Raw genomic sequence first — 27738 nt, forward strand, 5'->3', positions numbered from 1 at the left:
GATGTGTCATCTAGAACCAAAGTCAAAGCTATCATTAACTCTAGCACGCTGTCATAGTTTGACGCAAATCGGAGACAAATTCCCTGAAATCAGAGACACATTCACCCAAATCGGAGACAAATTCACCCAATTTCTGCTCTGTATATTGAAGCAATTTATACACAAATTAGGCAGTAACCGAAGAAAAATCAATACATCTTTTCCATTTTCTGATTGGTCAAAAATACTGTTTCTATCTGTGATTGAAACTTTGAAAGAAACATTTCTTGTTTGGTAACTGTTAGTTCCTGTCCACGCCCACATAAGTGTGTATGTCTACCTTCATTAACTGAAAGTTTGGTTCTATTATATCAAATGTACCACGTGCCGCTTAAAAGTTTATCACAAGGGTTTAGTGACACAAAAATTGTTTTGCTTGTGATAGAAGCCCTGGGACATACAGTCCTGGAAAAGAGCTTAAAATCAGTAATGGGCTTTTAATTATTACTGTTTCATCCAAAATACTTGATGAACATGTAACTGCCATGTCTGATTTTGAAGATGGCCGCACTTATTATCACCAAGCTCGGGCTTATCACCAAATTGTAATAACATATTTTAATTATGTCTCAAATTATGTATTAAGGTCATAGGAGTATATTGATAAACGGAAACAGGAAGTACATCCCTAGTTGAAAATCCAATGTAGGGAGACAGTAACACAATTTCCGCATATTTAAATGTTTAATATTAAACTTATGAATATTGTATGCTTATTATTGACAGAACAGTGTGTTCTTTCAATATTAAAGTATTGCAAAGCAATCCAGGCATTAATTCAGGTACTTTTAAATCAATGTGTCACATGTGTCCATTTTTCTGTACTTCAGGAAACCGGCTACCTATTTCACAACTGTGAAGTTTTTCAAGAATGATAACTCTTGCATGTAATTACTATGTGTATATGGTTTTATTATAAAATGTCAATTTTTAATCGTTTATAGATGATTAATTTTACACAATTTCAGCATTTATGAAATTGATATACATTCATGCAATACTAATCTATGTTAATATCATTTTTATTGACATTATTTTGCAAAAAAAATAAAATTCAATCCTTATTACATAAATTTCCATTTAAAATCCTTAAAATTCTGCCAACCTGTATTTTTTTAGTGGCAGAATTATTTTTTTACTTCAAAGGAATATAACTACAAAATTTGAATAAATTCTACTGAGAAATGGCGACACAATCCTATTACCTTAAATCTATCTTTGAAATAATTTCTTTTTAATTTTGTAATAATTTAATATCGATGTTACAACTGTATAATTTACATACATGGTAACTTACAAAAGGACATATTTACACTAACCTCATGTATGTATGACAAATATACACAATACAAAAAATCCCTATGACTTCTACAAAGTGTTGATATTATACAAGTAATATTCTCCAATTAACTAATGTGTTGTAAAAACAGCGAGGTATTTACAATGTATATATGAAACTGAGCTGGGGTGTAAGAATTGTTGCTGAGATATTAATTCTATCTTGGGTAGGCAGTGTTTTGTCTGTATGGGTTTGACCCCTGGTGTCACATGACAATCCACATGCCTGGTTCAATGAGGCAATACAACTCTATTTTATGGTAGCCACCAAACGTTTTATCAAATTTCTGAAGAATGTGATGAAAATTCAATAACTTCCCTCTTGGTACAGTTATGAAGTTTTTTGTAGGGAATAAAAAGACTTGTCAGACATTTTGTGCTTCACTTCAATGCAATATTTTTACAAGTGTTTATTTTTTATACCCATTTTTTTTTAGACACATCTGAACATCGACTGGTCTAGACCTGTTTTCTAGCTAAAGCAAGGAACCATAAATGAAGTGAGCTTTCTTAAAAATCTTATTTTTCCTAACAAAAAAACACTCACTCAGGTTAGTTAAGGTAATAGGATTGTGTCGCCATTTCTCAGTAGAATTTCTTCAAATTTTGTAGTTATATTGCTTTGAAGGAAAGAAAATTTTCTGCCACAAAAAAAATATAGGTTGTCATAATTTTATGGAATTTAAATGGTAATTTATGTAAAAAGGAGTGACTTTTGAAAAAAAAATGAAAGACACAATTTTTTGCAAAATAATGTCAATAAAAATAATACTACCATAGATTAGTAATGCATGAATGTATATCAATTTAATAAATGCTGAAATTATGTCAAATAAATTATCTATAAACGATTAAAAATTGACATTTTATAATAAAACCATATGCGCATAGTAATTGCAGGTAAGAGTTATCTTCCTTGAAAAACTTCACAGTAGTGAAATAATAAGGTAGCCGGTTTCCTGAAGTGCAGAAAAATGAATACATGTAGCTCATTGATAAAAAAAACCTGAATTAATGCCTGCATTGCTTTGAAATACTTTAATATTGAGAGAAAACACTGTTCTGTCAATACTAAACATACAATATTCATCAGTTTAATATTGAACATTAGAATATGCGGAAATTGTGATACTGTCTCCCTACACTGGATTTTCAACTAGGGATGTACTTCCTAACTTCCGTTTATCAATACACTCCTATGACCTTAAGTCAGGTAAACAGGAAATGAGGTAAAACAGGAAGTCAGGTAAACAGGAAGTCAATAACTTGATACTCTACATATTGTGAAGGATTTTTATTTACACATTTTGCAGATTTGGTAGGAACAAACGAAAAAAAATAATCCTGATTTCTATTAGGACATGTACTTAAAAAACTTAAAAAGAAAGAATCATCTCATTTTTGATTTGCGATGTCACAAGTCCTCCAGTTGACTTGAGATTTTGAACCAAGGATAAGATAGATAACTAATCCCTGTAAAGATACATCATACTCCAACAGTAAGTTTAAAACACCAATAATGGTCTTTCAACTCATTCACCCCTGAAAACACATTTGAACTATTCAAATTCAAAGGTTGGACTAGTTCATTATGAAATTTCAGGGGTGAATGAGTTAAACTTACTGCTGGTATATACGTATGATGCCTGGTGCATTTCGAACTGTACAAGTTTTGAGTGTATTCCATTGCCTAAGTACTAAATGTATTTAAAACCATTATCTACTAAAATATTTTAAAAGACCTTACCAATCGACTAAAGCGTGGTGCATATATATAATGGTATTATACTTTATTAGCGTACGGCCAACAACATACAGTTTCACAATGCAGACTCCATGTTTCAGACTCTGTGACACAAAGATCTGCTACGACAGAAAGCAGTGGTGTTATGACAGACCCCCTGGTAGACATCCTTCGTGACAGACCCCCTGGTAGACATCCTTCGTGACAGACCCACTGGTAGACATCCTTCGTGACAACCCTCTGGTAGACATCCTTTGTGACAGACCCCCTGGTAGACATCCTTCGTGACAGACCCCCTGGTAGACATCCTTAGTGACAGACCCCCTGGTAGACATCCTTCGTGACAACCCCCTGGTAGACATCCTTCGTAACAGCCCCCTTGGTAGACATCCTTCGTGACAGACCCCCTGGTAGAAATCCTTCGTGACAACCCCCTGGTAGACATCCTTCATAACAGCCCCCTTGGTAGACATCCTTCGTGACAGACCCCCTGGTAGACATCCTTCGTGACAGACCCCCTGGTAGACATCCTTCGTGACAGACCCCCTGGTANACCCCCCCCCCCCCAGTAGACATCCTCACAACAGACTCCCGTCCCCAAACGACTGACTACTTCATTTAGTATCGATCTACAGCCACTAAAGCCACGTAATCGTAACCCGTAACTTAGTCACTAAATATAGTAACGTAACTTAGTCACTAAATATAGTAACGAGGATTAGTAATTGGAATTTATTAGAATTTGATAAGTAATGAACTGTGATAATGGCCACATTTACTAGGATAAGTGTGGCAGGATGGGAAAGCACATGGCATTTCTACATCTTAACAACATTCAAACATCACCAATTACCCCAAAATGTGGAAACACCATCCCAGCAGGGATCCTTGCCACACTACAATATGAAGGTCGTAAAGAACCGTTATTGTGAATTTAAGCTAGTTAACATTGTGAACTTTGATCCTTCAGTTTCATTAGCTTCACGTAAAATAAACATTTTGTCATCCACTATGATAGTGTTATTGTCAGACACCCCAGGAATTATTTCTTAATTCACACCCTGCCAGCTTGTCAGGGAACTGTTTTCTGACTTCTGAAAAAAATAACAATTATCGTACAAATGATTTACAATGAAGCATATAAAATGAACTTTGATCCTTTGTCCCATATAACCAGTGTTCGACACTAGAGGTGATAACAGCATCCAATGGCTGATGGAACCAAAATCATCTCTCCACACAGTGGGGTCAAATACATACGTACAAGAAATCAAATGTTGTTATTTTCATTGCAGGTCAGGTTAAAATATGTCTGTACAAGCAAAAAAACGTCTATCCTTTCACCTTGAAGCATCAACCTTAGTCAAATCTTTTGGTGCAAGTTATATAACATGGTTTTGACTGGCCATTACAAACACATGTACAATGAAGTAAAACGGTTTGGTGATAGAGATGATATGTGAAATCTTTGGTGCTAACTTCAATTAAAGTAATACAATGTCTTCATCAAACCATCTTACAGGCTCTAACCTTTTCTTACAAACTAATTAACCCTTTCACCACTTTAGACCATAATGGACTCATCTATATCAATGCATGGTAGAGTCTACTAAAGTTAAATAGCGATGAAAGGGTTAAGCAATAGACAGTATCAAACTTTTTTTTACAAGTCTAACTAATGAACAAGATCCAATATTTCTGACAGGTCACAAAAATTCAAATTTTACAAACTTGTGATTCAATGTCAATTTAACTTTTTCTTGTGAAATTTATGCAGCTGTGAGAACAATGTTATATAATGCCCTTCATTTCATCCTCCACCTCTCTTACTGCCGATGTGTTTCAATATTGCTTTTTTCGTTTCTCTATAGCAATTCCTGTACATGTCTCCTTCAATATACCAAACCCCTTTATAATGCCAAAATTAGCTTGATAAATGGTGGCAGTATAACAAGGTGTCACCGTACTTGTCATTTTATATTTGGAAACTGCAACCCAAAGCCCCGATAGATAACATCAGAGCACCTTGCATATTACACAACATCAGTTCTCAGGATCTATCACAACTGGTGGTTACGACTTCTGTCAAAATCACATTCCACTAAGCTAGCTCTTCACATGCAACTAGGATGTTTCGATCCAAATTGAATTTTGACTTTGCACATTTCTCATACAAATGTCTATTTCGTAATATAGATTTAACCCTACACTACTAAAAACGTTCACTGAATTTATGTTCGAATTCTATGCCCGGTATAACCTGTTTTGACATTTCCATGTAGAATTACTTGTATTACACCATGTCACCATATATCACCAATCCAGCCCTACAGGTAAGTGGAGGCCTCACATATATATAGACTGGCAAACACCACCGAATTCACCAACTCGCAGGAATCACATTGTCAAGATCCCGTCGCTTAGTTCACGTATCAGAATGCCCTGGATAGCATGCAATACATAATTGGATTATGTCTGTAGAAAAACTGTCTGTCGATAGAGAAATATCCAACATTTTATCACAATACCAAGCAAAAACATATAATCTTGTTGTATTGAATATTTTGCTGTCAGCTATAGGTGTGGTTTATATATTAGGATCGGAGAAGGTTTTCTGTGGGGAGAATGTGATGTCAGATTTCACTGGCCTTGTCAGACACAGACAAACATGTGACTAGGGAATTCACAATATGGACACAAATCTTATGGACTCTGATTTCTTGGAAACAACTTTTACCAGCTCAAACTCAAATTTACATTTATTCATGTAAGCTGTTGATATATTTTCACACTGATGCCATTTTTTTTTTTTTTAGAAATTTCATGTGAAATAGTTTCCTAAATTAAGAAGCACAAGAATGAACAAACTTCTACCTTTTTACTCAGTCAGATTTTACTCATTTTGAAATTTCATTTGTTATAGGTCATGTAAGATTCTGACAAAAACAAAGTATATTTTAAATGACGAAACATGGAGTATATATTTATTTTTGTCAAATTTGAAATGGATTTAGTTTTTATGTAAAACACTTACTTTTAAAAATCATAAGTCAGAACTTACATATGAAGGAAATATATCTATTATAAGTTTCTTTACACAAAACACCTCCACCATGGAAATTCCATACCTAAACCTCTTCATTATATATAAAGCTGATGCACTGTGCTACGTACCTGTCATGATATTTGTTATACTAGTACTTTCCTGCAAACATTACCTGAATCATTTCAATTAAGGTTAAGGGTACATCTACATCAGTTATAATCGTAAAGAAAAGAGTTCTGCTCAAAGTTTTCTTGACTTGGAGTATTCTCCCCCCTATATAGAAAATGAAGCAACAAGGTTTTTGCTGACTTAGTGTAACTTCCACTGTCATGCCATTTTTATTTGGACACTTATTCTCAAGCTGCATGTTCTTGTATAATTCCTGTATGTCAATATAGGTTAAGTGCAGGCTTTGTAATATAAAGGTCCCAGTTTGACCCCTGCAGTTTTCATGTTTTCTTATTTTATTTCATTCCTATTTGCAAACATTCAGGGTCTGCGGTGGCCAAGTGGTTAAGGCATCTGACATTTTGCTACTACTAGCCCTCCACCACTGGGTTGAGGCATATGATGGGCAGTCGCTAGATACTGACTGTAGGTTGATGGTTGTTCTCTGGGCTTTCCTCCACCACCAAAACCTGGCACGTCCTTAAATGACCATAGCTGTTATAATCGGACGTAAAACACAAACAAACCAAACCAAACCAAAACTTACAAACATTAAAATTTTGAAAAACATGTACTACACAATTCTGTAAAATGCATGGCAACATATGTGATTTTTATGAAATATTTCTCTTGTAAAGGCCTTTAATTATGATTTTACAATCTCCGATTATAACAGCTATGAGGATCGACAGCGGTAATGATATAGTAAGTTTGTAGGTATCCTTTACCTTAGGGCTTGTACACAGTACAAAAGTGTATAACAATTGACAAGCCCTGTATACGTAGATATAAGGATTTGTATTAGATAATATTTGTCTTTATTTCCTTAAAGTAGGATTCCTCCACTGAGAGCCATGTCTTTGTTAATCACTTCCATCACACTGTGTTATTATGACCAGAAACACATTTGTGTAATTTCATATAATAAATCTAGAGAAAATCAATTGTCACGCGAAAAAATGCCAACGGCATGCAACATCCACGAGATTTAATGACAACGAAATAGATGAGCTATGTTTAAACCTCTCTAGAAATATTTGTAAATTATTTCCGGAAAGGCAATGTGATTCCCAATAAGGACACATAGTCAATTATAGAATAGTGTTTATCCAAACAGTGATGATGGAACATTTCCACTGACTGCATGGTATCATGTGCTCGTCAAATCCCAGATTTACCGAGACTTAACTGGATATTAAAATTGTTGAAGGCCACTATCTTAAATGTACAAGCAATTTCATCCAACAAATTTTTCATATCTCAGCAAAAACATCTCAAATACTGACTATAATTTAAGTCCCCTGACCTCAAATATTAAAATGAGGATAATTAACATATTCACAGGACTGTATTTTCTATTACAGAATTGATTTGCTGTGAGGACGCTCTTTATAAATGTTCTAGTGTTGTCGCTGTCCCTGACAGTCACATAAATAGGATAGACTAACACCTGGAAAATATGCAGGTAATATTGAGGATCAATATTTATAACAGGTGTAACTTATCATCCCTTTTTGATCACAATGGTACAGTCTGATTTTAACAAACAGGATAATCTATTATACAAATTAGGGTTGCCTGTGTGAAAAGGGATTTTATTTACTGGAAGTACTTTGTATTGGATCCGGGAAGATATCTGGTACAGATGCTGCGCTATATAGTATTGTATCTGGCCATCTGGTGCTTAAACACTATTGAGCTTCATACAACTGTAAATATGATCTAGCTAGCTACTACACTTGATTTATGACTTGTAAATTACATTTAAGAGATATCCATATCCTATTTCAAACTTCTGAAGCCTCAATTTCTTAAAAATTGATATTAATAAAGGTTTATTCATCAGTTCATATGAGAAATTATGATCTGTTTCTTTAAAACTATCTTGCAGAGATACATGTATAAGTTTGTCTTCAGATGAAAACAACTCAAAGTAATTTTATTTTCGTTTTCTATAGGTTTTTTTCAATACACATTTTGTCATATTCTAGGTTGTAATATTGTTACTATTTTCCAGATCTCAACAACAATATATAATCAGGGGAGGTAACTGTGCAAGAATTCCATTTAAGTAAGGCTATGTGCACTGAAAAGTCATCATGAATGAATATATACAAAGAAAGCTGAGACAACAAGACGATATGTCATAGATCTATACCTCAGTCATACACAATCAATAATAGAATTTGACCTTGGTCAAACAAGCCTTCCACAGACCCAGATGACAAGATATTGTACATCACTCAAGCTTGATTTTAACCATGCACAGATCGAGATTTCTCTCATAAATATCTATAGAATCAGAACTTGGTTTCCATGACAACCGTTTTCCTTCATAGGAAAAAAAAACATTTAAAAATTTATATTGCTTTTCATATGTCTGACACTGCCAAACAAATGAGCTGTGATCAAACATCCTTTTAATTAAACCGACACTGGGAGGTGACTTAAACATCGCGTTATTCTGAAGTTATATCATAATTAATGCTTCAAAAAATAAAATTGCAAGTATTTTAATCATATCAGCACTTAACTGAGTTTAGAAGCAAATTCTTCAGCAGAATTTTTCAATATTAAAATCAACCTATACAAAAAGAATGTTCAGGAAATTTTGCTCCACAAAATAAATTAAATACACGGAATAATGAAAAAGGTTCATCGTAGAAAACTTTAATGTCCAATTCAAAGGAATCACATACGTAATACAAATTTGAAGACTTTGAAATATTCAAATGAATCCATATGAAAACGACAAGGCGCTACTCTAAAGAGTGCATAGCCAGGATCCCTGGCATGCGGAGGCGCTAGTAATGCTAGCTATAGGTTTGTCTAATAAAGGAATGGTCTACAAGTGCTCACGGAAAATCAATATATGGAACCAGTCAGAAATCAGACGCTCAAGCTTGTAGCTTGGTAAGACATTTAATGTTAGGCCCACTGTTCCATATTAAATTTTCTCATGCATTGATACTTTTTTGACATCATCCTATATTTTTATTCCATTAGAATATTTAATGACGCTGTGTCCTGTGCGATACGCCGTGGGTTTCGTGCATGAAACTCTTTTCTTCAATTGTTTTAGGAATAAGTGTCAAAACTTCTTATTTACAACACAGAAACTGTATAGAAATTAGACCTGTAATTTAAGCTGCAGGATAATTTATACCAGCCTCTGTATCTCCTGAGGTCTCATCATGAACTAAAACCAGAGTACCTCCTTCATAATGATTAAATAATTATAGCACCTTACCTTCAGGACTAATTAATTACCACCCTCACAACTTCTTGGGACTACTTAACTAATAATCCTATACCTCATATAAGTACTGGTTAACTGATACTTAACAGACTAATTAACTACATATCCCCGTACCTCCTTAGAGTTAATAAGTTAATTATAATAACCTGGCCATATAATAACCTTACACCTCCATTTGACTGCATGGCTGAAACACCCTTATACCTTCTTTAGGACTTACTAATTTAAAAATCCCTCGAGTCTTCGCCACACCTGGTTATAATTTGGATTATTCATCAAACCTCTTCAAGACAAATTTTGATTTTCTCATACATGTAAAGAGGAACCGCTTCCATTTTTGTTTTAGTGTACAGGCACACCATAATATACCCTACATAAACAGCAACCACACTGGACAGTAAGTATGACTAAATCCACAATCTCCAGGTGCTACCATTTTATCTAGGTTCCAAACTCAGAAAAAATAAATTCAAGTAAGTTGAACACTTTCAAAAATAGTACAAACATGAATGCCTTTTCAGGAACTAATGTACGGGTATGCCGTATGACAGAGAGGGAACTAGTACCACTTCCTACTTTGCAGTTAATGTGTAAATGGCGACTAAATGGACGATATCAGACAACTTTCATTTGGCGGACAATTAGATAAATGTCTGTTTCACATTCTATCCTGGACAAGTATCTCGTGTAATTAGAGATATTGCTCGTCTGTTTGTCCTTGTCACATATGCTAGGTTTTCACGACTCCCTGGAGTTTTCTGGGGAAAAAACATAGCTCAAACTCGATCAACACATCCATGTACATTATAAAACCATTGTTCTCTCTCCCACTCTGAGGAATCCTATATCTGATCAAATGGGAATTTATTAATTGCATATAACATTGATCAGTATTGAAATAACTATGAATCCTTCTCACTGATTTCATTATAGATACAATAGGTTGAAATAAGGGAACACTTTGATTACATCTAAGGTAAATCATTAATTAATCCATGCTTATGGTAATACAAGCACAAGATTCAATATTTCTGAGTTATAAAATGAATACAACTATATCCGCATTAAACTGGAGAGGAAAAATACAACTGGGCAAAATAGGGTTTCAAAAACAAAAAAAGAATACCAAAGATTTTACAAAGCCATAATTTGAACTCAAAAATGATAAAAGTAGGGCAAAATATAAACAAAGGAAAGATTTACACGGTAAAAGGAAAATAAGACTGGGTGTTCCAGAAGGGTAAGCATCTTCTCTGCGTTATCGACAATACTGACACCCGCCATGTAAATCTAGGTCAAATCCAGGAAAAATCCAAGATCTCCAAACTTAAGACAGAAGCTCAAACTTAACTCATACACCTCTGAAATTTCAAAATGAACTATTCCAACCTTTGAATTAGAAAAGTTAAAAAGTGTCTTAAGGAGTGAATGAGTTAAGCAACTATATCTGGTTACCAATAAGAGTCCAGCCCAGTTCCACTACACATCTCCTTCCTTTTTTCCAAGTCATATCTGCAGAAGGCAACATCATTTACAAACAAGGTCCAGATATCCTCAGTGCACATACACTTAAAAGAAGAGTTCAAACCAAAATCAAACCCAGGCCCTCGAAACTGTAAATGGAAGCTCTAACAGTTTGTTTGAGGTTTAATGCATCGCAACAGCCAGGATAGCCAAGATCATATGAGGACGGGTGCTCAGGCAGACAACAGCCAGGATCATATGAGGACAGGTGCTCAGGCAGACACGGAATGAGAAAGAATATAGAAAAGAAAAGAAGACAGGAAAGATAGGAATCGAAACAGAACTATGCCTTTTTCATCCCTATTGAATTCATTGTTTGAAAATATCGTATTCAGAATTTATCAGGACTGTGGGAAATTTAATGAAAACAATTAAACATGAAAGAAGGCATGCATTTATATTGATGTTTAAGATACTTAATAACATGAAGGTCATAAATAAGCATTTTAAAAGGGCTAGAAAACATGGCAGTACACACGCACTGGTCCATCTGATTGGCAAAGTTATATTGAAATTAATTTGATATTGTAGGAGTAATAAACTGAACAAAGTTTAAATGTTAGGAGACTAAATCAAGGGCCACAACTCTGTTAATGATTGTGGATAAAACATAAATAGAAGTCATGATCAGTCATTCATTGGCCCAGAGCGCTGGTCCACCAGCATTAATGAGTTACCTGGTCTATAGCACTACCAACATTTCCTGTATTACATACCCCTGCTGTTTTACATACATGTATTATGGCAAGAATTTCAGCTCCATACAATCACCAATAAATCTAAAGTATAATGATATATCTAGGATAATATTATAGGGAACTTTTCCCCAGTTTCCAGATGGGATGATACGGAGCTGGATACTAACAATGGAACAAGCTGACATAAAAAATGAAATTATGTTTTTACAAATATATGACGACATAACGATAGCACAAACAGGATCAGATTGCACATTTGTACACTGGGCATTAAAACCAGATCAGATGTACGTTTGAATCTCATGAATTTCCCTGGTTGGTCGATATCAACTATACCATTAAAACAGTATTGTAAGCAATTCTCATACACCGTCAGGCGCAGGCTGGCTCATACCGCTACAATAGATGGTCTGTTGGCACCATGTGTGACAAAACAAAAATACATTTCTTTCACAATCAATCGAAAATTGTCATTTTGAAATCTAATCTTTGCAATGAAAACATGATCAATGAAATTTGATAAACACACAATTATACAGACAATTTATTGTATCCTGTCTCTAAAGCTATGTAAATGTAAACCAAAATTGTTCTAATAAAAATCTAACATAAAAATTTCAACAGCTTTGAAAGTCAGCGTTTGCGTCAATCGTGCCAGGGCTGTCATGGAATCAGAGTTCATTATCACTTCGTTTGTCACACGTCTTTAAATAAAATCTGTTAATGTCCCTGCTGAAGCATATGTTATGAAATTATTATATGGTGAACTTTGACAGATTGTCCTCCATTATACATAATCTAAAACCTTGATAGAATGTCCCTCGTTTATAAACAGTAAACTCTCTATAAATTGTACTCCTAATAAACAGTCAAGCCTCGAAACAATGCCCTTCATTTATATACTATATAACCTTGATAGAATGTCCCTCGTTTATAAACAGTAAACTCTCTATAAATTGTCCTCTGCTTATAAACAGTAAAACCATCATAGAACTACTCTCTTTTGAATAAAATCTCAATAGAATGCCAATCTGTTATTTACAGTAAACCTTGATACTGTGTCATTAATTACCCCCAATAAAAACCTCCAACTTTCCCTGAATCATTCCCCTGTTTTTCTGAAACCCAGAATCTGCCATTGAAAAGCACCAAAAACAGCTTCCCTCGCCCACATGTTTACACAGCTTCCCTCTCCCACATGTTTACATAGCTTCCCTCGCCCACATGTTTACATAGCTTCCCTCGACCACATGTTTACACAGTTTCCCTCTCCCACATGTTTACATAGCTTCCCTCTCCCACATGTTTACACAGCTTCCCTCTCCCACATGTTTACATAGCTTCCCTCGCCCACATGTTTACATATTTACTATCAGGATTCAGGTACATAACTGTCCATATTGTTCACCTGTAAAATCAATGTCCCCGCTATAAACATGTAAATTACTCGGAAAATTGATCAGAGCTCTGTGAATGATTATTAATGTCCTCAAACAAAGCTAAAACATTTCATAGATCAAAAATTAGCATTTTGTATCAATTGGAAATTCGTGTTTACGTTTAAAAGATTTTTGTGTAGCATTAGTGGGGAAGACAGAATCATCTGCTGTACTTATGATAATACTGATTACAATTGCTGTCTTGTTGAGAAGAAACACCCAGGTACCGTATTCCTCCTCATCCATGTCCATGTTTCAATAAGTGCACACTCACTTTTTTGCTGCTAGGTTTATTAGATATTTTACGGTGATCAAGGATAATAAAATGACAACAAATATCGTTTAAAAAAATTGCCATAAAATGAAAGAAAAATGGAAGAATACGACATTTCAAATGTGAAGCTTGCATTCATCTTAGTCTCTCAACTACAAAACAACAATTTAAACAATTTTAAATGTTTCACTGAACAAACGTTTAGCACTTCTTGAAGGTCTTTTTTCGTTGCTCATCTTTGCACAAATCATTTCATTTCTAAATATTTTAATTTAAAATAAGAACACATACATGAACTGTAATTAGCACTCCTTGGTTGTTCCATTGAATCATATATGAAATTGAAGCAAATGCAGAGAATCCCGCCACTTTTTTATTTTTTAATTGAATAAAGGCCACAAAGGTTATTTCCTGTTGTTTCTTCTAAATTCATACAAATATAATTGAAGGAGTAATAAGATTTTGAAATTATTCCCAGCACAAAACCATTAACATGATGTTTGTCCACTCATTGATAAGTTCCCTGCCTGATAATCCAGAAAATGTCCGGGAATCAAATCCCCATAGTGAACCCAATTTATTTTTTTTTAAATTAAAATTAAGACCAATATACAGTACCTCTTTGGTATTTAATGCTTTGCTGTATGGCAAATAGGAAATCAACTCTCAAAGACAGAAAAATCCCAAATAAATTGGAACTCTTCTTTTTTAGAGGTAGTACAACACAGGATACCGGAGCTCTCTACCTTAAGGACATTTTTTTTATAAATACATGTGTATATATATATGCTAGCTTAATAATCACGATATTGTCTGTTTTTTCTGTACCATTATAATAATCACTAATAAATACCACCTTAATGAATACCACCTTCATGCCATTTAGATTTCTAGTTCAAGTTCTCTCCCGGGAACACCAGGAAACATTACCATATAGAGCCTGCTTCATGTCATTAATCAAAATAAAACAAAAAAACATTGCTTCATTGGATGTTTGACCTTTGAACCGTAGCATTGAACATTTAATGACTACATGTAGTGAACACTGTCATATCAACTAATGAAGGTTAGGTAAAGGGAGCTAGTGTTTTATGAATAATTTATGTTTTAAATAAAACGGATCAGTGAGTATATTTATGGAGTCATGTACAGAGTGGGTGTTTAAATGTTAACGGTTTTTCCCTGTTTCCCATAAAATTCGTCTAGTGACAACAACCGGTGTTTTTAAGGAACAAGATATTGATGAGGTTATAAAACACAGGCATGAAGGGTTGAACGAAACTGGTAATTGTTTGGTGCAGTTTTTGAATACATTTTTAACGTAATAAAATGTATTTTATTATAACTGTACGATGTTGTTTAATATAATAAATTCATGAGGACGTCAATCACAAAAACGCTCCAGCGACACCTTTCAATCAGTGATTGGATGATTTATTTGCTGACTAGTTTTGCCTCTGAAGACAAGACTTCATTATAAGGATCAACAATAAACAACATCAACCTCAATATAGTGCTAAGGGGCCATGATGGCCGAGTGATTAAGGCATCTCACCGTCTACGACCACTAGCCCTCAACCACTGGGTCGCGGATGCAAGTTCTACGTGGGGCAGTCGCCAGGTACTGTCCACAGGTTGGTGGTTTCTCTCGAGGTACTCTGGTTTCCCTCCACCACCAAAACCTTGCTCGTCATTAAAATGACCATAGTTGTTATAATAGGACTTAAAACACAAACAAATCAACATTGAGCAAACCAGTCCTTCATCTAGTCTTAAATATCTCACTCTAACATGATCAAAGCCAGAGGTTTCAGACTCTTCTTATATTTGTCACCAATAATAGAACCCAACCTACATGTACCATAATACGCCCCACTCTCAATCTCAACTCCAAATCTCCTCCAATATACAGTTAGTAAGACCATGTTATACTGCCACCATTTGTCCATCAAAATTCTGGCCTTTTGATATGATTTTGTAATGTATAGAGAAAATACGAAAAAAGAGCCTTACAGATCCCTGTACTACTGCCCAAACCTGTGACTACTCATTTTTTCAAACATGAGTATATCTGCGACAAATTATTTGTAAAAAGAAAATTATTATACCTGATGGGACCTTTATTGAAAAGAAATGAAGATGAAATAAAGAAAATATAATCACAAATAGTGTCCTAAGTATAAAGGTTCAGTGAGGCTGGATAGAGATTCGAACCCAGGACGTAAGATCCTTATACAGTTGCTATACCTAACTGAGCTACATCGTGTACATGTACCTAGTAAATAAAAGTGTCCTGACAACATTGTGCTATAGTTATATCTAAAAGGAAGTTAAGGGGAGGTCACTCTATATATACCAAAATCCACAGTGCAGTGGGACAGGGATCCTTAAGGGGAGGTCACTGTATATATACCAAAAACCACAGTGCAGTGGGACAGGGTTTCTTAAGGGGAGTTCACTGTATATATACCAAAAACCACAGTGCAGTGTGGCAGGGATCCTTAAGGAAGTTAAGGGGAGGTCACTGTATATATACCAAAAACCACAGTGCAGTGGGACAGGGATCCTTAAGGAAGTTAAGGGGAGGTCACTGTATATACACCAAAAACCACAGTGCAGTGGGACATGAATCCTTAAGATGTACATATAGGAAAATGAGAAAAAGAGTACACTTTCTACTGTAAGGTTTATATGAGACAAGAGTACACTTTCTACTGTAAGGTTTAAATGAGAAAAGGGTACACTTTCTACTGTAAGGTTTAAATGAGAAAAGAGTACACTTTCTACTGTAAGATTTAAATGAGACAAGAGTACACTTTCTACTATAAGGTTTAAATGAGACAAGAGTACTACTGTAAGGTTTAAATGAGACAAGAGTACACTTTCTACTGTAAGGTTTAAATGAGACAAGAGTACACTTTCTACTGTAAGGTTTAAATGAGACAAGAGTACTACTGTAAGATTTCAATGAGACAAGAGTACACTTTCTACTGTAAGGTTTAAATGAGACAAGAGTACACTTTCTACTGTAAGGTTTAAATGAGACAAGAGTACACTTTCTACTGTAAGGTTTAAATGAGAAAAGAGTACACTTTCTACTGTAAGGTTTAAATGAGAAAAGAGTACACTTTCTACTGTAAGATTTAAATGAGACAAGAGTACTCTTTCTTCTGTAAGATTTAAATGATGTTACAATGAATTATTTGTGTGTCAATTGTTTCCATATATTGATCCCCCGTCTCTGTTTATATGTTAAGCATTTGTTGGTATTACCTTAAACAAGTGTCAAACATCCCCATACCCCTATTGTATAACATCTACGTCAACATCGACAAGCGCGGCTCAAGTCTCCTCAGCTTGAATCTTAAATCTCATCCAATCTTTTCTAGTTCAAGCATCAACCACGAGTTAATTTAACAGTGTTACTTTTGTCATGCCACTTTTCTTTCATAGACCAATGATTCAAATATTTGGCGAGAAAACACGAAATTTCATGGACCAATGATTTGAATATTTGGCGAGAAAACAAGAAAAATTCAATAAGAGCCTTTAAAGCTATAATGACAATGAATTAAACTTTTCATACCTGATCTTTGACTTATTTCAATAAAACATGGGCTTAGTCGGTGTTAACCTTGTCAATATGTATGCAGTCTTTTTTGTACATTGTTAGCAATACTGTGTATTGTATGCGTGTTTCTATTAGCCCAGATGATCAATAAACCTACCAATTCTTTCATACAATGAAGAATTTAATGTGAAACATTCCATGAAAAGACATATGGCAAATATTCAATAATTCCGCTAATTTTTCTGAAATTTGTACCACAAAGTATTGTTGTTTTTATAAAACTTTTAATCGTCATTCAAATAGAACACACACATTATAGGTTTTTTGGTTTTTTTCTAATCAAATTCAGGTTACCACTCTGATCTGATATGGAGAGACAGTTAACTACTCCAATCCATTTAGGCAAATGGAGTCAGGAATCGAATCCAGACATTTTTTGCAGATCAAGTTTGAAAACCACTCCAGATCGTAATTTTATGTAGTATTTTGAAACCAGTCTAGACCTTCTATGAAGAGTCATGCAGACCTATACAGAGACATAAAACCACTACCTTGGAGCCTTCTAGCCAGAGTTTGGAAACTCCAGCATTTATTTTATAGCTATCTAGAGATGAAAAAAACCTCCAGGACTTTTACAGTCAGGAACCACTCCAGTTTTACAAAATGGAACCACTTCCGCCATCTCTGTAGAGTTGGGGAACCACTCCCAACCTTCTGTCCAGTATTCAAAAACCGCTTTAAGCCTTCAACATAGTCTGGGAACCACTCCAGGACTTCTACATAGATAGGAAACCACTTCAGGACTTCTACATAGATAGGGAACCACTCCAGAACTTCTACATAGATAGGGAACCACTCCAGAACTTCTACATAGATAGGAAACCACTCCAGAACTTCTACATAGATAGGGAACCACTTCAGAGCTTCTAGGTAGATAGGAATACACTTCAGAGCTTCAAGGTAGATAGGAAACCACTCGGGAATTTCTTCATAGATAGGGACCACTCCAGGACTTCTATGCAGATAAGGAACCACTTCAGAGCTTCTACATAGATAGGAAACCACTCCAGAGCTTCTACATAGATAGGGAACCACTGCAGAACTTCTACATAGATAGGGAACCACTTCAGAGCTTCTACATAGATAGGGAATCACTCCAGAACTTCTACCTAGATAGGGAACCACTTCAGAGCTTCTAGGTAGATAGGAAACCACTCCGGAATTCCTACATAGATAGGGACCACTCCAGGACTTCTATGCAGATAGGGAACCACTTCAGAGCTTCTACATAGATAGGGAACCACTGCAGAACTTCTACATAGATAGGGAACCACTCCAGAACTTCTACCCAGATAGGGAACCACTTCAGAGCTTCTAGGTAGATAGGAAACCACTCCAGAATTCCTACATAGATAGGGACCACTTCAGGACTTCTATGCAGATAGGGAACCACTTCAAAGCATCTACATAGATAAGAAATCACTCCAGAGCTTCTACATAGATAGGGAACCACTCCAGAGCTTCTACATAGATAGGGAACCACTCCAGGACTTCAACATAGATAGGGAACCACTACAGGACTTCTATGTAGATAGGGAACCAATACAGGACTTCTAGGTAGATAGGGAACCACTCCAGAACTTCTACAAAGATAGAAAACCACTAAAGGACTTCTATGTAGATAGGGAACCAATACAGGACTTCTTTGTAGATAGGGAACCACATGAAATCTTCAGATGTCACTCAACCTCAATCCTGTAAAAACCACTTGCAGCAAATTTGTCCTGGGATTAAACTTCCAAAAACGATTCTGTACTGATTAACAGCTGACATTGAAATGACCTTGACTTGCCTTTATATCCTTGATGGGTTTTTTCTCCTCCTGAACTCATTTAACTGTCCTGACCTTGTCCCTCTTATGCTATATATATTACAGGAATGAAGTTTTTTACATTCATCAAAGTTTCATGACCCACAGACTACAATACAAATGAACCAATCACCAGTCAACGTGAGATTACTTACCTATGGCTATATTACCTTTATTACGATGTTTTATCTAACAATTCCCGAACGCCTCCTATACCACCTTTTTTAATGAGAGTACAGTGGCTGCATGTCAGTTCTATAGGTAACGGGAGTGCAACCGTTGCACTTTCTCACATCCAGGCCGTTCATCATTGTCTGACGATTACACTGTAGACACGTCTATACTCTGGTGCTATTTTGAACATATTCTTCATGAATGTATGATGCAAATAAATATTTCTTTACAGGCTTATAAGCATTTTTTACTTATAGTGTGTCTTTTTTCTGTATCTTAATTAAGGTAAGTCCCACCACCTTCTATTTTATACCAGCCTTAAGGTAGTATGTGTCCCATCTATTTTCTACAGTATACAGACCTTGGAAAAATATTTTCTGTTAAAAACCATTACGCTATTTCAACTATAATGATACAATGACAATATATATACATTTAGTAGCTAGGTTTTGGGTCCTTTACATGTGCTGGAACACTTTGAAAATTTCCCAACGATGTTGCAGAAAAGAATATTGACAAAACAAATATCATGTAATTGTGTGAATAAGCTCCCTATGCTATATATATAACAAGAGAACCGGAGTTTGAATATCGATAGCAGAGAAGTTTTACTGAAAAATGAAATTTTATGCAACATATTTCTGTCCTTTATAAGTCTTTGCGATAGTAGAAGGCCAAGTAACTCCAAATCAGAAAAATACTGAACAAATGGAACTCTTCTCTGGTGGAGATATAATATAGATCACTGGGACTCGATCTCTACCTTAACTGTACTCCAGTAAACTATGTGTTGAGCATTACTTGTACATGCAATATTTCCCACTACTGAATTTGAAATGAAAAAACCTTCCATAAATATCCTTATTCCATTTCACTTTACTGTTAAACTTCCACTTCAGTTCAAAAATACTGTTTCATGTAAACAGTGGGTGTGGAATCTCATCACATTAAAACAGCTCCTAGGTTAACACTAATTTGTCTTCAGGAATTACCTGATTAATCCTTACATAATTAAATTAAGTATGGACAATATAGATTCACAAAATCTTGTGAACAAATTCAGGAAATTTGACAAGAACTATAGGACTAACCTAATGAAGCTGTGTATATAGACTCTGGAATTCGAAGTTACTGGATAGTTGACTGCAGGCAATCCCAGCCCATAATCACGAATTCTATTTCCAGATACACAGTCCATCTCACGTTCACATTGATGAAGAAATGGTTTCTTCTGAACTCTACAACTTTCACCTAGTTTAAGTGCTTTAGCTATTTTTAATCAGAAAACATTTTCATGATTCTTTTTAAAGATTTTCACACTAAAGAAATCTGTGTTATATCTAAAATTAATGGTGCCTCATTAAGGGATTCATTTGAAAGACACACAAGCATTCATGCCCTGAGAGCATATATATATACATGTACAGGTAACTGGTAGTTATGAATTACCACCTGTTTACAGTTTTATTTAAAATCAATAAACAATACCTTGTATTCCATACCCTTCAACTCCACCATTGGCCTCATTGCATTTTCACTCTAAGAAAACTATTGCAGGTTTTTTGATCTTTTCATCTTTATTACTTTTTCATATCTGAGTTCTCAAGGGTATGGGTTAATTTTTTGATCAGAAATGATTTATCACGCCTACTGTTATGCCAGTTAAAAAGGTTTCCAATTTATAGTAATGTTTTTGGCATTGGTAATAGGATCCTTAAATAGACCTCGTGAATAGAAAGTCCAACGTTAGAGGAAACAGATTTCTCAAACAGCATCAACCATTATCTAATCCTTTGTGATTAAATAGCAAGCGATTAACTTAAATCTTCTAAACAGTTCGAGTTATATTAACAGCAGTGTTTATTTTACAGCTAATATGAAAATCGGAGTTGCCAGGGTTGAATGACATAGTGCATTTTGGTACAGCATGCCTTAATTAACTCATTAACCCCCTGAAGACACATTTGAACTCTTCCAATTCAAATGTTGGACTAGTTCATTATGAAATTTCAGAAGCGAATGAGTAAATGTTAAACCCTAGCAACTGTCTTGGGCACAGTTATAAGTTCCCAAAACTCTAACAAAAATCACAGGTAAAATGTGTAATGTACTTTTGACATAAACCTGAACACACAAACACGATGAGGTAAGAAGGGCGCCCTGTTTTACGACACAGCAGATGGTAAATACCACTAATCTATCAAGTGTACAAAGCTAGATTGTACTCGGAATCGTTAATAAATTGATCATATTTGTTCAAATAAATTACATCTCTTCTACCTTACTAAAATCTCTAAAGGCCCCTTTCATAGAGTTATTAATTAAGTATTGTTAACAAAAATGGTTTTCATTTCAGAGAACCACACTGTGCGAGACCTTTGTTTAAATTCATCAGTTTGAGTCAACATTTCATCAGCGCTGACAGCTCTATTTGTTTCATTCAGAAAATTAATCCCAAGAGTAAATGCGACTTTATTTTCATAAATAATTTGAAGAGCTCTCCGATAATTTGTTAAATCGATTGATTTTGTATATAATAATACCGTGACAGTTTTATTACTGCTTTAAAGGTTTTGGATAGAGATTAATTTTCATGTTAATTCATAAGTTCTCATTCAAGAATTCAATTCCTTTACAAATATTATTACCAGAGATAATTACTATCTGAATACTGAAGTAGCATCTTCTTCGCCTCAGTCAATATCACTCTTTTAAGTTCATATCACATCATATTCACCAGCACAAAAGTCCATAATTGTATATTACGCAATAAGAAGACTTGAACACATGAAAAAAATATTTCCAATAACTTTTCATCAAGATGGCACAATTGGGTTAGTGTATTGTATTTTCTAGGCTGTTCGCAATGTTTGCTTATTACTTAATTATAAACTGTATATAGTTTCGGATTGATTGTGCTAAATATTATTTTAAAATATATTATCATAATTTGTATAAGGTTTTGTATAGCACAACCAGTGTGAAGATTTGGTTGTCAAATCTCATACATGTTTTTTTCACCAAAACATGTACATACACTATTACGGAGTACAAAATTTGTACAGGAAACATCACACATAAACACTTCAATGGCTGTGCTATAAGAAAATATACTGGCATGTAAAGGAAATGTTTTTAACCCTTTCACCCCTATGTAACTTTAGTAGACTCTACTATGCATTGATATGGATGAGTCCATTATGGTCTATAGTGGTGAAAGGTATGTTACAATGTATATATAATCATCATGAGAATCAGGGTTCAGCTTAATTCCCACTGATAAGTGTAAAGTGTTTCTATACATGCCTATTTATTAAAACTTCCTCATATTCACATTGTTCTCAGTGTTTTTATGAACTTTTATGTTCTCTGTGTTTTTATGAACTTTTATGTTGTGTTAATTTCTTGTACTGTACTGTTATCTTTTTGATTTTCCCTTTTTTACTTTGTTTGTGGAAATACAAACTTGTAAGAGATTATGTTCTTGTTAACCATATTCAACACTAATTAATCAAGATTCTTGTATCTTGTCAGAACTCTTTAAATGGATCGCAGTGCAGACATTTTTGTATTGAAATTGGTTCTGAAATTTATTTAATCTATATACATGTGATCTATGCACATCGCAAATATTCCCACTTTTACAGTCAGCTTGTAGGCACGTATGTAACCATAGATATAGATATCAAAACAGAAGAGAAACAGGTACAATATATGTATCTCCTAATTCTATTGTCAAGGACACAGATCTTTTGTGGACCATTTCAAAATCAAGTTGAAGCTGTACTATAGGGAATTTTTAAAGGGAAGGAGATTATTACAATCATTTAGAAAATTTTCAAAAAAAAATTCAAAATTCGGCTAGGTTTGCAGGAAAATTGAAGGGAGGACAGTTGGGGTGGGCATACTTTGAGATTGATGCATTTTTTAGAATGAACGTGGTTATATATGTTTAATGTATAACCTACACAGAATCAAATGATATATACAATTATGTAAGTAAAATGTAAGTAAATATATTTTATACAAGAAGCTTAAAAAGTACAGGTATGACACCCCTATCTTAACAACCATGAAATGTAGGAGTGAATTCTGGTAACATTGAACACTTTATACATGTATTTCAATATTCGTAACTGTTAAACACATTGATCTTGCCATTTCCTACCAATAAGGGAGTCCTATTATACTACAAGGCCTATATTGTAGTCATGCCGATAGATCTGTATAACAACACTGTACTAGTGTGTCAAGTCCACTACACCGCCACAAAGCTGTGTTCAATGTGCTCATTATATGGTCCTTTATAAGACTTTTGGGAAACGCCAGGTGTATTTAGGGCCTTACAAAGGCTCCGACAACCATTATATACACCTGTTATTACACAGCAATACTAGTGCTATGTTTATTCCGTTATACCGGTCTAATTCAATATCAATACTAATGTTATGTCAGCCATACTTCATGTTCTTAAATAAACTTTCGTAGATGACAAGGAAATCTCATGATCTAATATTCAAAAAGTCTTTTTTTTTTAAACCTATATGTACTTGTAAGTGTACTAGTGAAATATTTGAAACCCTTAAAGTGCTGTTCATTGTATTATTAGAATGCCACATTTGAAACCATCTATGAAATAAAAGCTGCTCATTTCGGAAACTGGGCACCAATCATGAAATGAAATCATTAATGAAGCATTCAAAATTTGAGTTCTTTTTCAAAATGAATTAATGTCAGAAATATTTTTGAAACTTTTAAAATTATCAAGAATGCTTAATAATGACTTCTAAAACCGTCTACCTATTAAGACACAACAATATTTCATAATTTACTTAAATAAAATTTAATACGAAATTATATGTTGGTTTACTCAAATACATTTTTTAAATGGATTAACAGTTTATGATTTTTATACCACTGTTAAAATTTTATTTAATATCTTTAAAAACACAAAATTTCAGCAAAAAAAAGAAATGTAAATGAAGCTTACGGATCCAGTAGCCAAAATATTCTACCGTTCTTTTATCAAACAGATATCTTATCAAATACACACAAAATTAGATCTGTTCAGTTGTTATCAAACACGTAAACAAAGCAATCTTCCAAAAGAATCTGATTTTTTTTTTTTTTTTTACATCTGACGGAATATCTGTTTTTTTCACTTTACAAAATAATATTAACTCCAGAATAATTCCCCAGTGAGTTACGAATCTAACTGTTTTGAGGATCACTAGCACATCTATACTTTGAAGTATACCATGAAAGGCTTCTGGTAATTATTATAGCAATTCTAATTTTAATCATTAATTTTTTTTTAATATTCTCCTTCAACACAATTTTCCTACTAAAAAGAAAATATGTTTTCAATTTTATTTCAAAAACTATTAACTACAAATAAAAATCATTCTTTTGGGCTCTTTTATTTCAAATCAATAATTTATATGAAAAGCCATATTAAATACATTATTGATGAGTTCAATATTCATTTCCTTTATATTTCTATAACAAAGGCCATAAAACTTTGAAAAAAAATTAATGTTCACGTGTTTACCCTTTGATTTTTTTTATTTATAATTAATCTACTACATTGGTTTAACAATTTAATTTTATATCCACTTTTGGACCGATTTTTAATATTGAAATTCTAAATATTATGCCATTCCATAAGTTTTCATTTGCCTGTTTCAAAAGTGTATTAGTCCTTCATGAGCACTAGATTATGTGTCTAGACCAACTATACAGATAGCCATATTGTTTTATTCAAATTTGTTTGGTAAAAATTGGTTTAACTTGAACAGTTTATATATAATAAAACTCTGTTCTCTATCACATCAGCAGCTTAACATATCACAATACACTGTGGACATGGTAATTTATATACACATGTGATGCTATTACATAGTAACCCAACACCGCATGTATGAAATCAACAACAGCTATCCATTTCAACACATTATGAGTTGGGATACACACTAACACAGCTGTAGAAATTAAATTTTAAAGTATACATAACAATAAACAAATGGCTAAATCTTGTGCACTTTGTCTGAAAAGTTGTTATTTCAAAGATAATTGTGATAATACTGCAAAAGACCATTACAGACCTGTATCAAGATAGATGTCAATCAATTTTGTGAACTTGAAATCATTTGTGAAGAAAAAAAAACTCTTATCTCTTCACATTATCCCTTCAATTATTAGATAAATTAGCAATACTCTCAAATATTAATGAGTATACTTTTATGATTTGCATAAACTAACACAATCATACTGACATCTATGATATATACAAACTGATGTGTAGTGTAGGTATCTATCTACACTAAGTAAATGGTAGTAAATGGTAGTTTTAATTGGCACCTTCAATAGTGCCATTACAAGGTACTGACAAATTGTGTCAGGTATATGAATTTATTGCCCTAAATTATTGATAACTATGTGTGTTACAAATAGGTAATTGGCTCCTATGATAAGCCAGTCTGTAAGTCTATTCCCTGGTAAAAGGGATAGCACAATGAGATGGGACATCAAACTGGCAGTATGCACCGGCCATGACTAGTTCTGTTGTCATAAATTATTAGTTCTATAAATATTTCATTCACGAATAATAAAACGAAAATCTACCTGTCAGAAAAACGTTTTAACAAAATGGCATGTACATGTACATCTGTGTATTGCGCTGATAGTTCTAACAAGTAAAAAACACGTTAACAGATTTTAAACACCCGACAATTGCGTCATAATACAGTTCATCAGAGCTTCAACTACTCTAAGGAACAGACGTTTTGTATGTATCAGATTTATATAATAAAACCCTATCTGAACTCAGCGGGCCGTCTCTAACGTAAACATAAACAAAAGCCCTGGCCATGTGCTCGGCAGATGGGTGAACCGCACGTGGTAGGGAAAATATCCTGAGCGTGATGCAAAGGCTAGATATGTAAACTACGACTGGAACAGAAATAAATTAAATAGAAAGTGGAATTTACGAAACTAAAAAGCTTTAGACTCACTTTGTTCGTCGAATTTTCTGATGATAGTGTCGATGAAAATATTTGGTGGCGCCACGTGACCTCGCCTGACTGGCATGTTTGTAACATACCCGCCTATATACTCCTGGAATAAACTGCTACCCCATCCTCTGCGGGCACTTCACCATAATCTTAGTCAGCCCAAGATTTTTGTATGTATGAATTTCTTTTTCCAACAAAAGAATTATATATATAATATATTTTAATTAGTATATCCTCTTACATACACTAGTAACATTAGCTGTATAATAGCAGCGTTTTGACCAGAAACAGGTCTCCAAAGGAGATATCAGTCCAACCAATAGACAGCTCGGTCTCCGGGGCCCGGGCGATCTCGGCCAGCTGACGGGGTGTTACTACAGGCTAAATATTTCCTCTATGGATTTTCTCACTACCGACTTGCCATCGCCTGCACATTTCGCCCAACTCGTCTGATTCATGTAAACTCCCGTACAATGACAAAGCCTTGCAGTGCCGGGTAGTGTACTGCCGAGTAGCGTTGTATCGACTCGCTGGCTTTCCGCTGTATCCTCGATAGCAAGTAAGACACGACACACTCTGTCGTACTACACCACACACACACACACTGTGTGGTTCTCTCAACCACCAGGTTCCTATACTAGAACTAAACAGAGGATTTCAGCCTCTCTGCTGCCTAAACACTCGCGTCGACTCGTGCGCCGCATCACATACAAAGGTACGACATCTTCATCCGCATGGCTTTACACTGCAACCGAGAGAGGAAAATTAATACGCATCTTGTTTAGTCAATATCGTAAATGAAGTTGTGTCATATTCGTTAGACTGTGGGGACGCTTGGCTGTCAGAGCATCACAGCTCGTATTTACCGTACGTATGGGACTACTGACGGATACAGAGGCTGCCCAAGAAGCGCGCGCTTTGAATGCCGCGGCAGATGGCGCGCGCGTTGGTGTATATTTTTGTTATCTCTCTGTTTGATATCTATAGAGATCTAAATCGCTCGTACAAAAAAATCAAACTACGGACGGATGTTTCAAGGCAATTTTTTTATATCAGAATTATTGATATAAAGCAAGTATATTCTGTTAGGATTTTAAAATAACACTTGCGATAAAATACTAGTAGTTTAAAAGAAGAGAAAAAATACTAGACACAGAGAAACAAATTGAAATCTTGTACGGAAATGTTAAAAGGGGGAAAACTAGGTCTTTGTATGTGATTTGCTTTTCATTCGATTATCGTCAATGATCTAATTATATCGCTGACCCCATTTCGTCTTGTTCGGAGTGGGGTTACAAGACACGCATAAAAAATATTGTTCTCTGTTCAGATTAACCTATATGTACCGTACCGCACAGCGCGAAACTTGACAAAGACATGAAACTTTACCTTCAGACCTATTGTTATTGGGAAATCACGTCAGACAGCATAAACAGATACTGTTAAAGTCGATTTTTTGTGTGTATGGAAATGTTCGCTCTATGACTCTTTAAATTAAGTTATTGCGGTATGGGAATGTTCGCGGTGTCAATGCGTGTGTAATCTATGTATTCTATATGTCAATAATTTATGTAATCTAAA

At 34.6% G+C, this 27738-nt stretch overlaps 1 protein-coding gene across 1 annotated transcript in view; it reads right to left on the bottom strand.

Annotated features, from left to right (window-relative positions):
* Positions 1 to 27017, bottom strand: part of LOC110463718 (potassium voltage-gated channel subfamily H member 6-like) — a 253657-nt gene extending 226640 nt beyond the window's left edge. Inside the window, exon 1 of the mRNA XM_021518537.1 lies at positions 26158 to 27017. Coding sequence (XP_021374212.1) covers positions 26158 to 26233 — 76 coding nt within the window. The 5' untranslated portion in view covers positions 26234 to 27017. The remainder of the gene's footprint in view (positions 1 to 26157) is intronic.
* Between the last annotated feature and the right edge of the window lie 721 nt (positions 27018 to 27738).

The sequence above is a fragment of the Mizuhopecten yessoensis genome, unplaced genomic scaffold (assembly GCF_002113885.1).
Source record: "Mizuhopecten yessoensis strain PY_sf001 unplaced genomic scaffold, ASM211388v2 scaffold10921, whole genome shotgun sequence".
Lineage (NCBI taxonomy): Eukaryota > Metazoa > Mollusca > Bivalvia > Pectinida > Pectinidae > Mizuhopecten > Mizuhopecten yessoensis.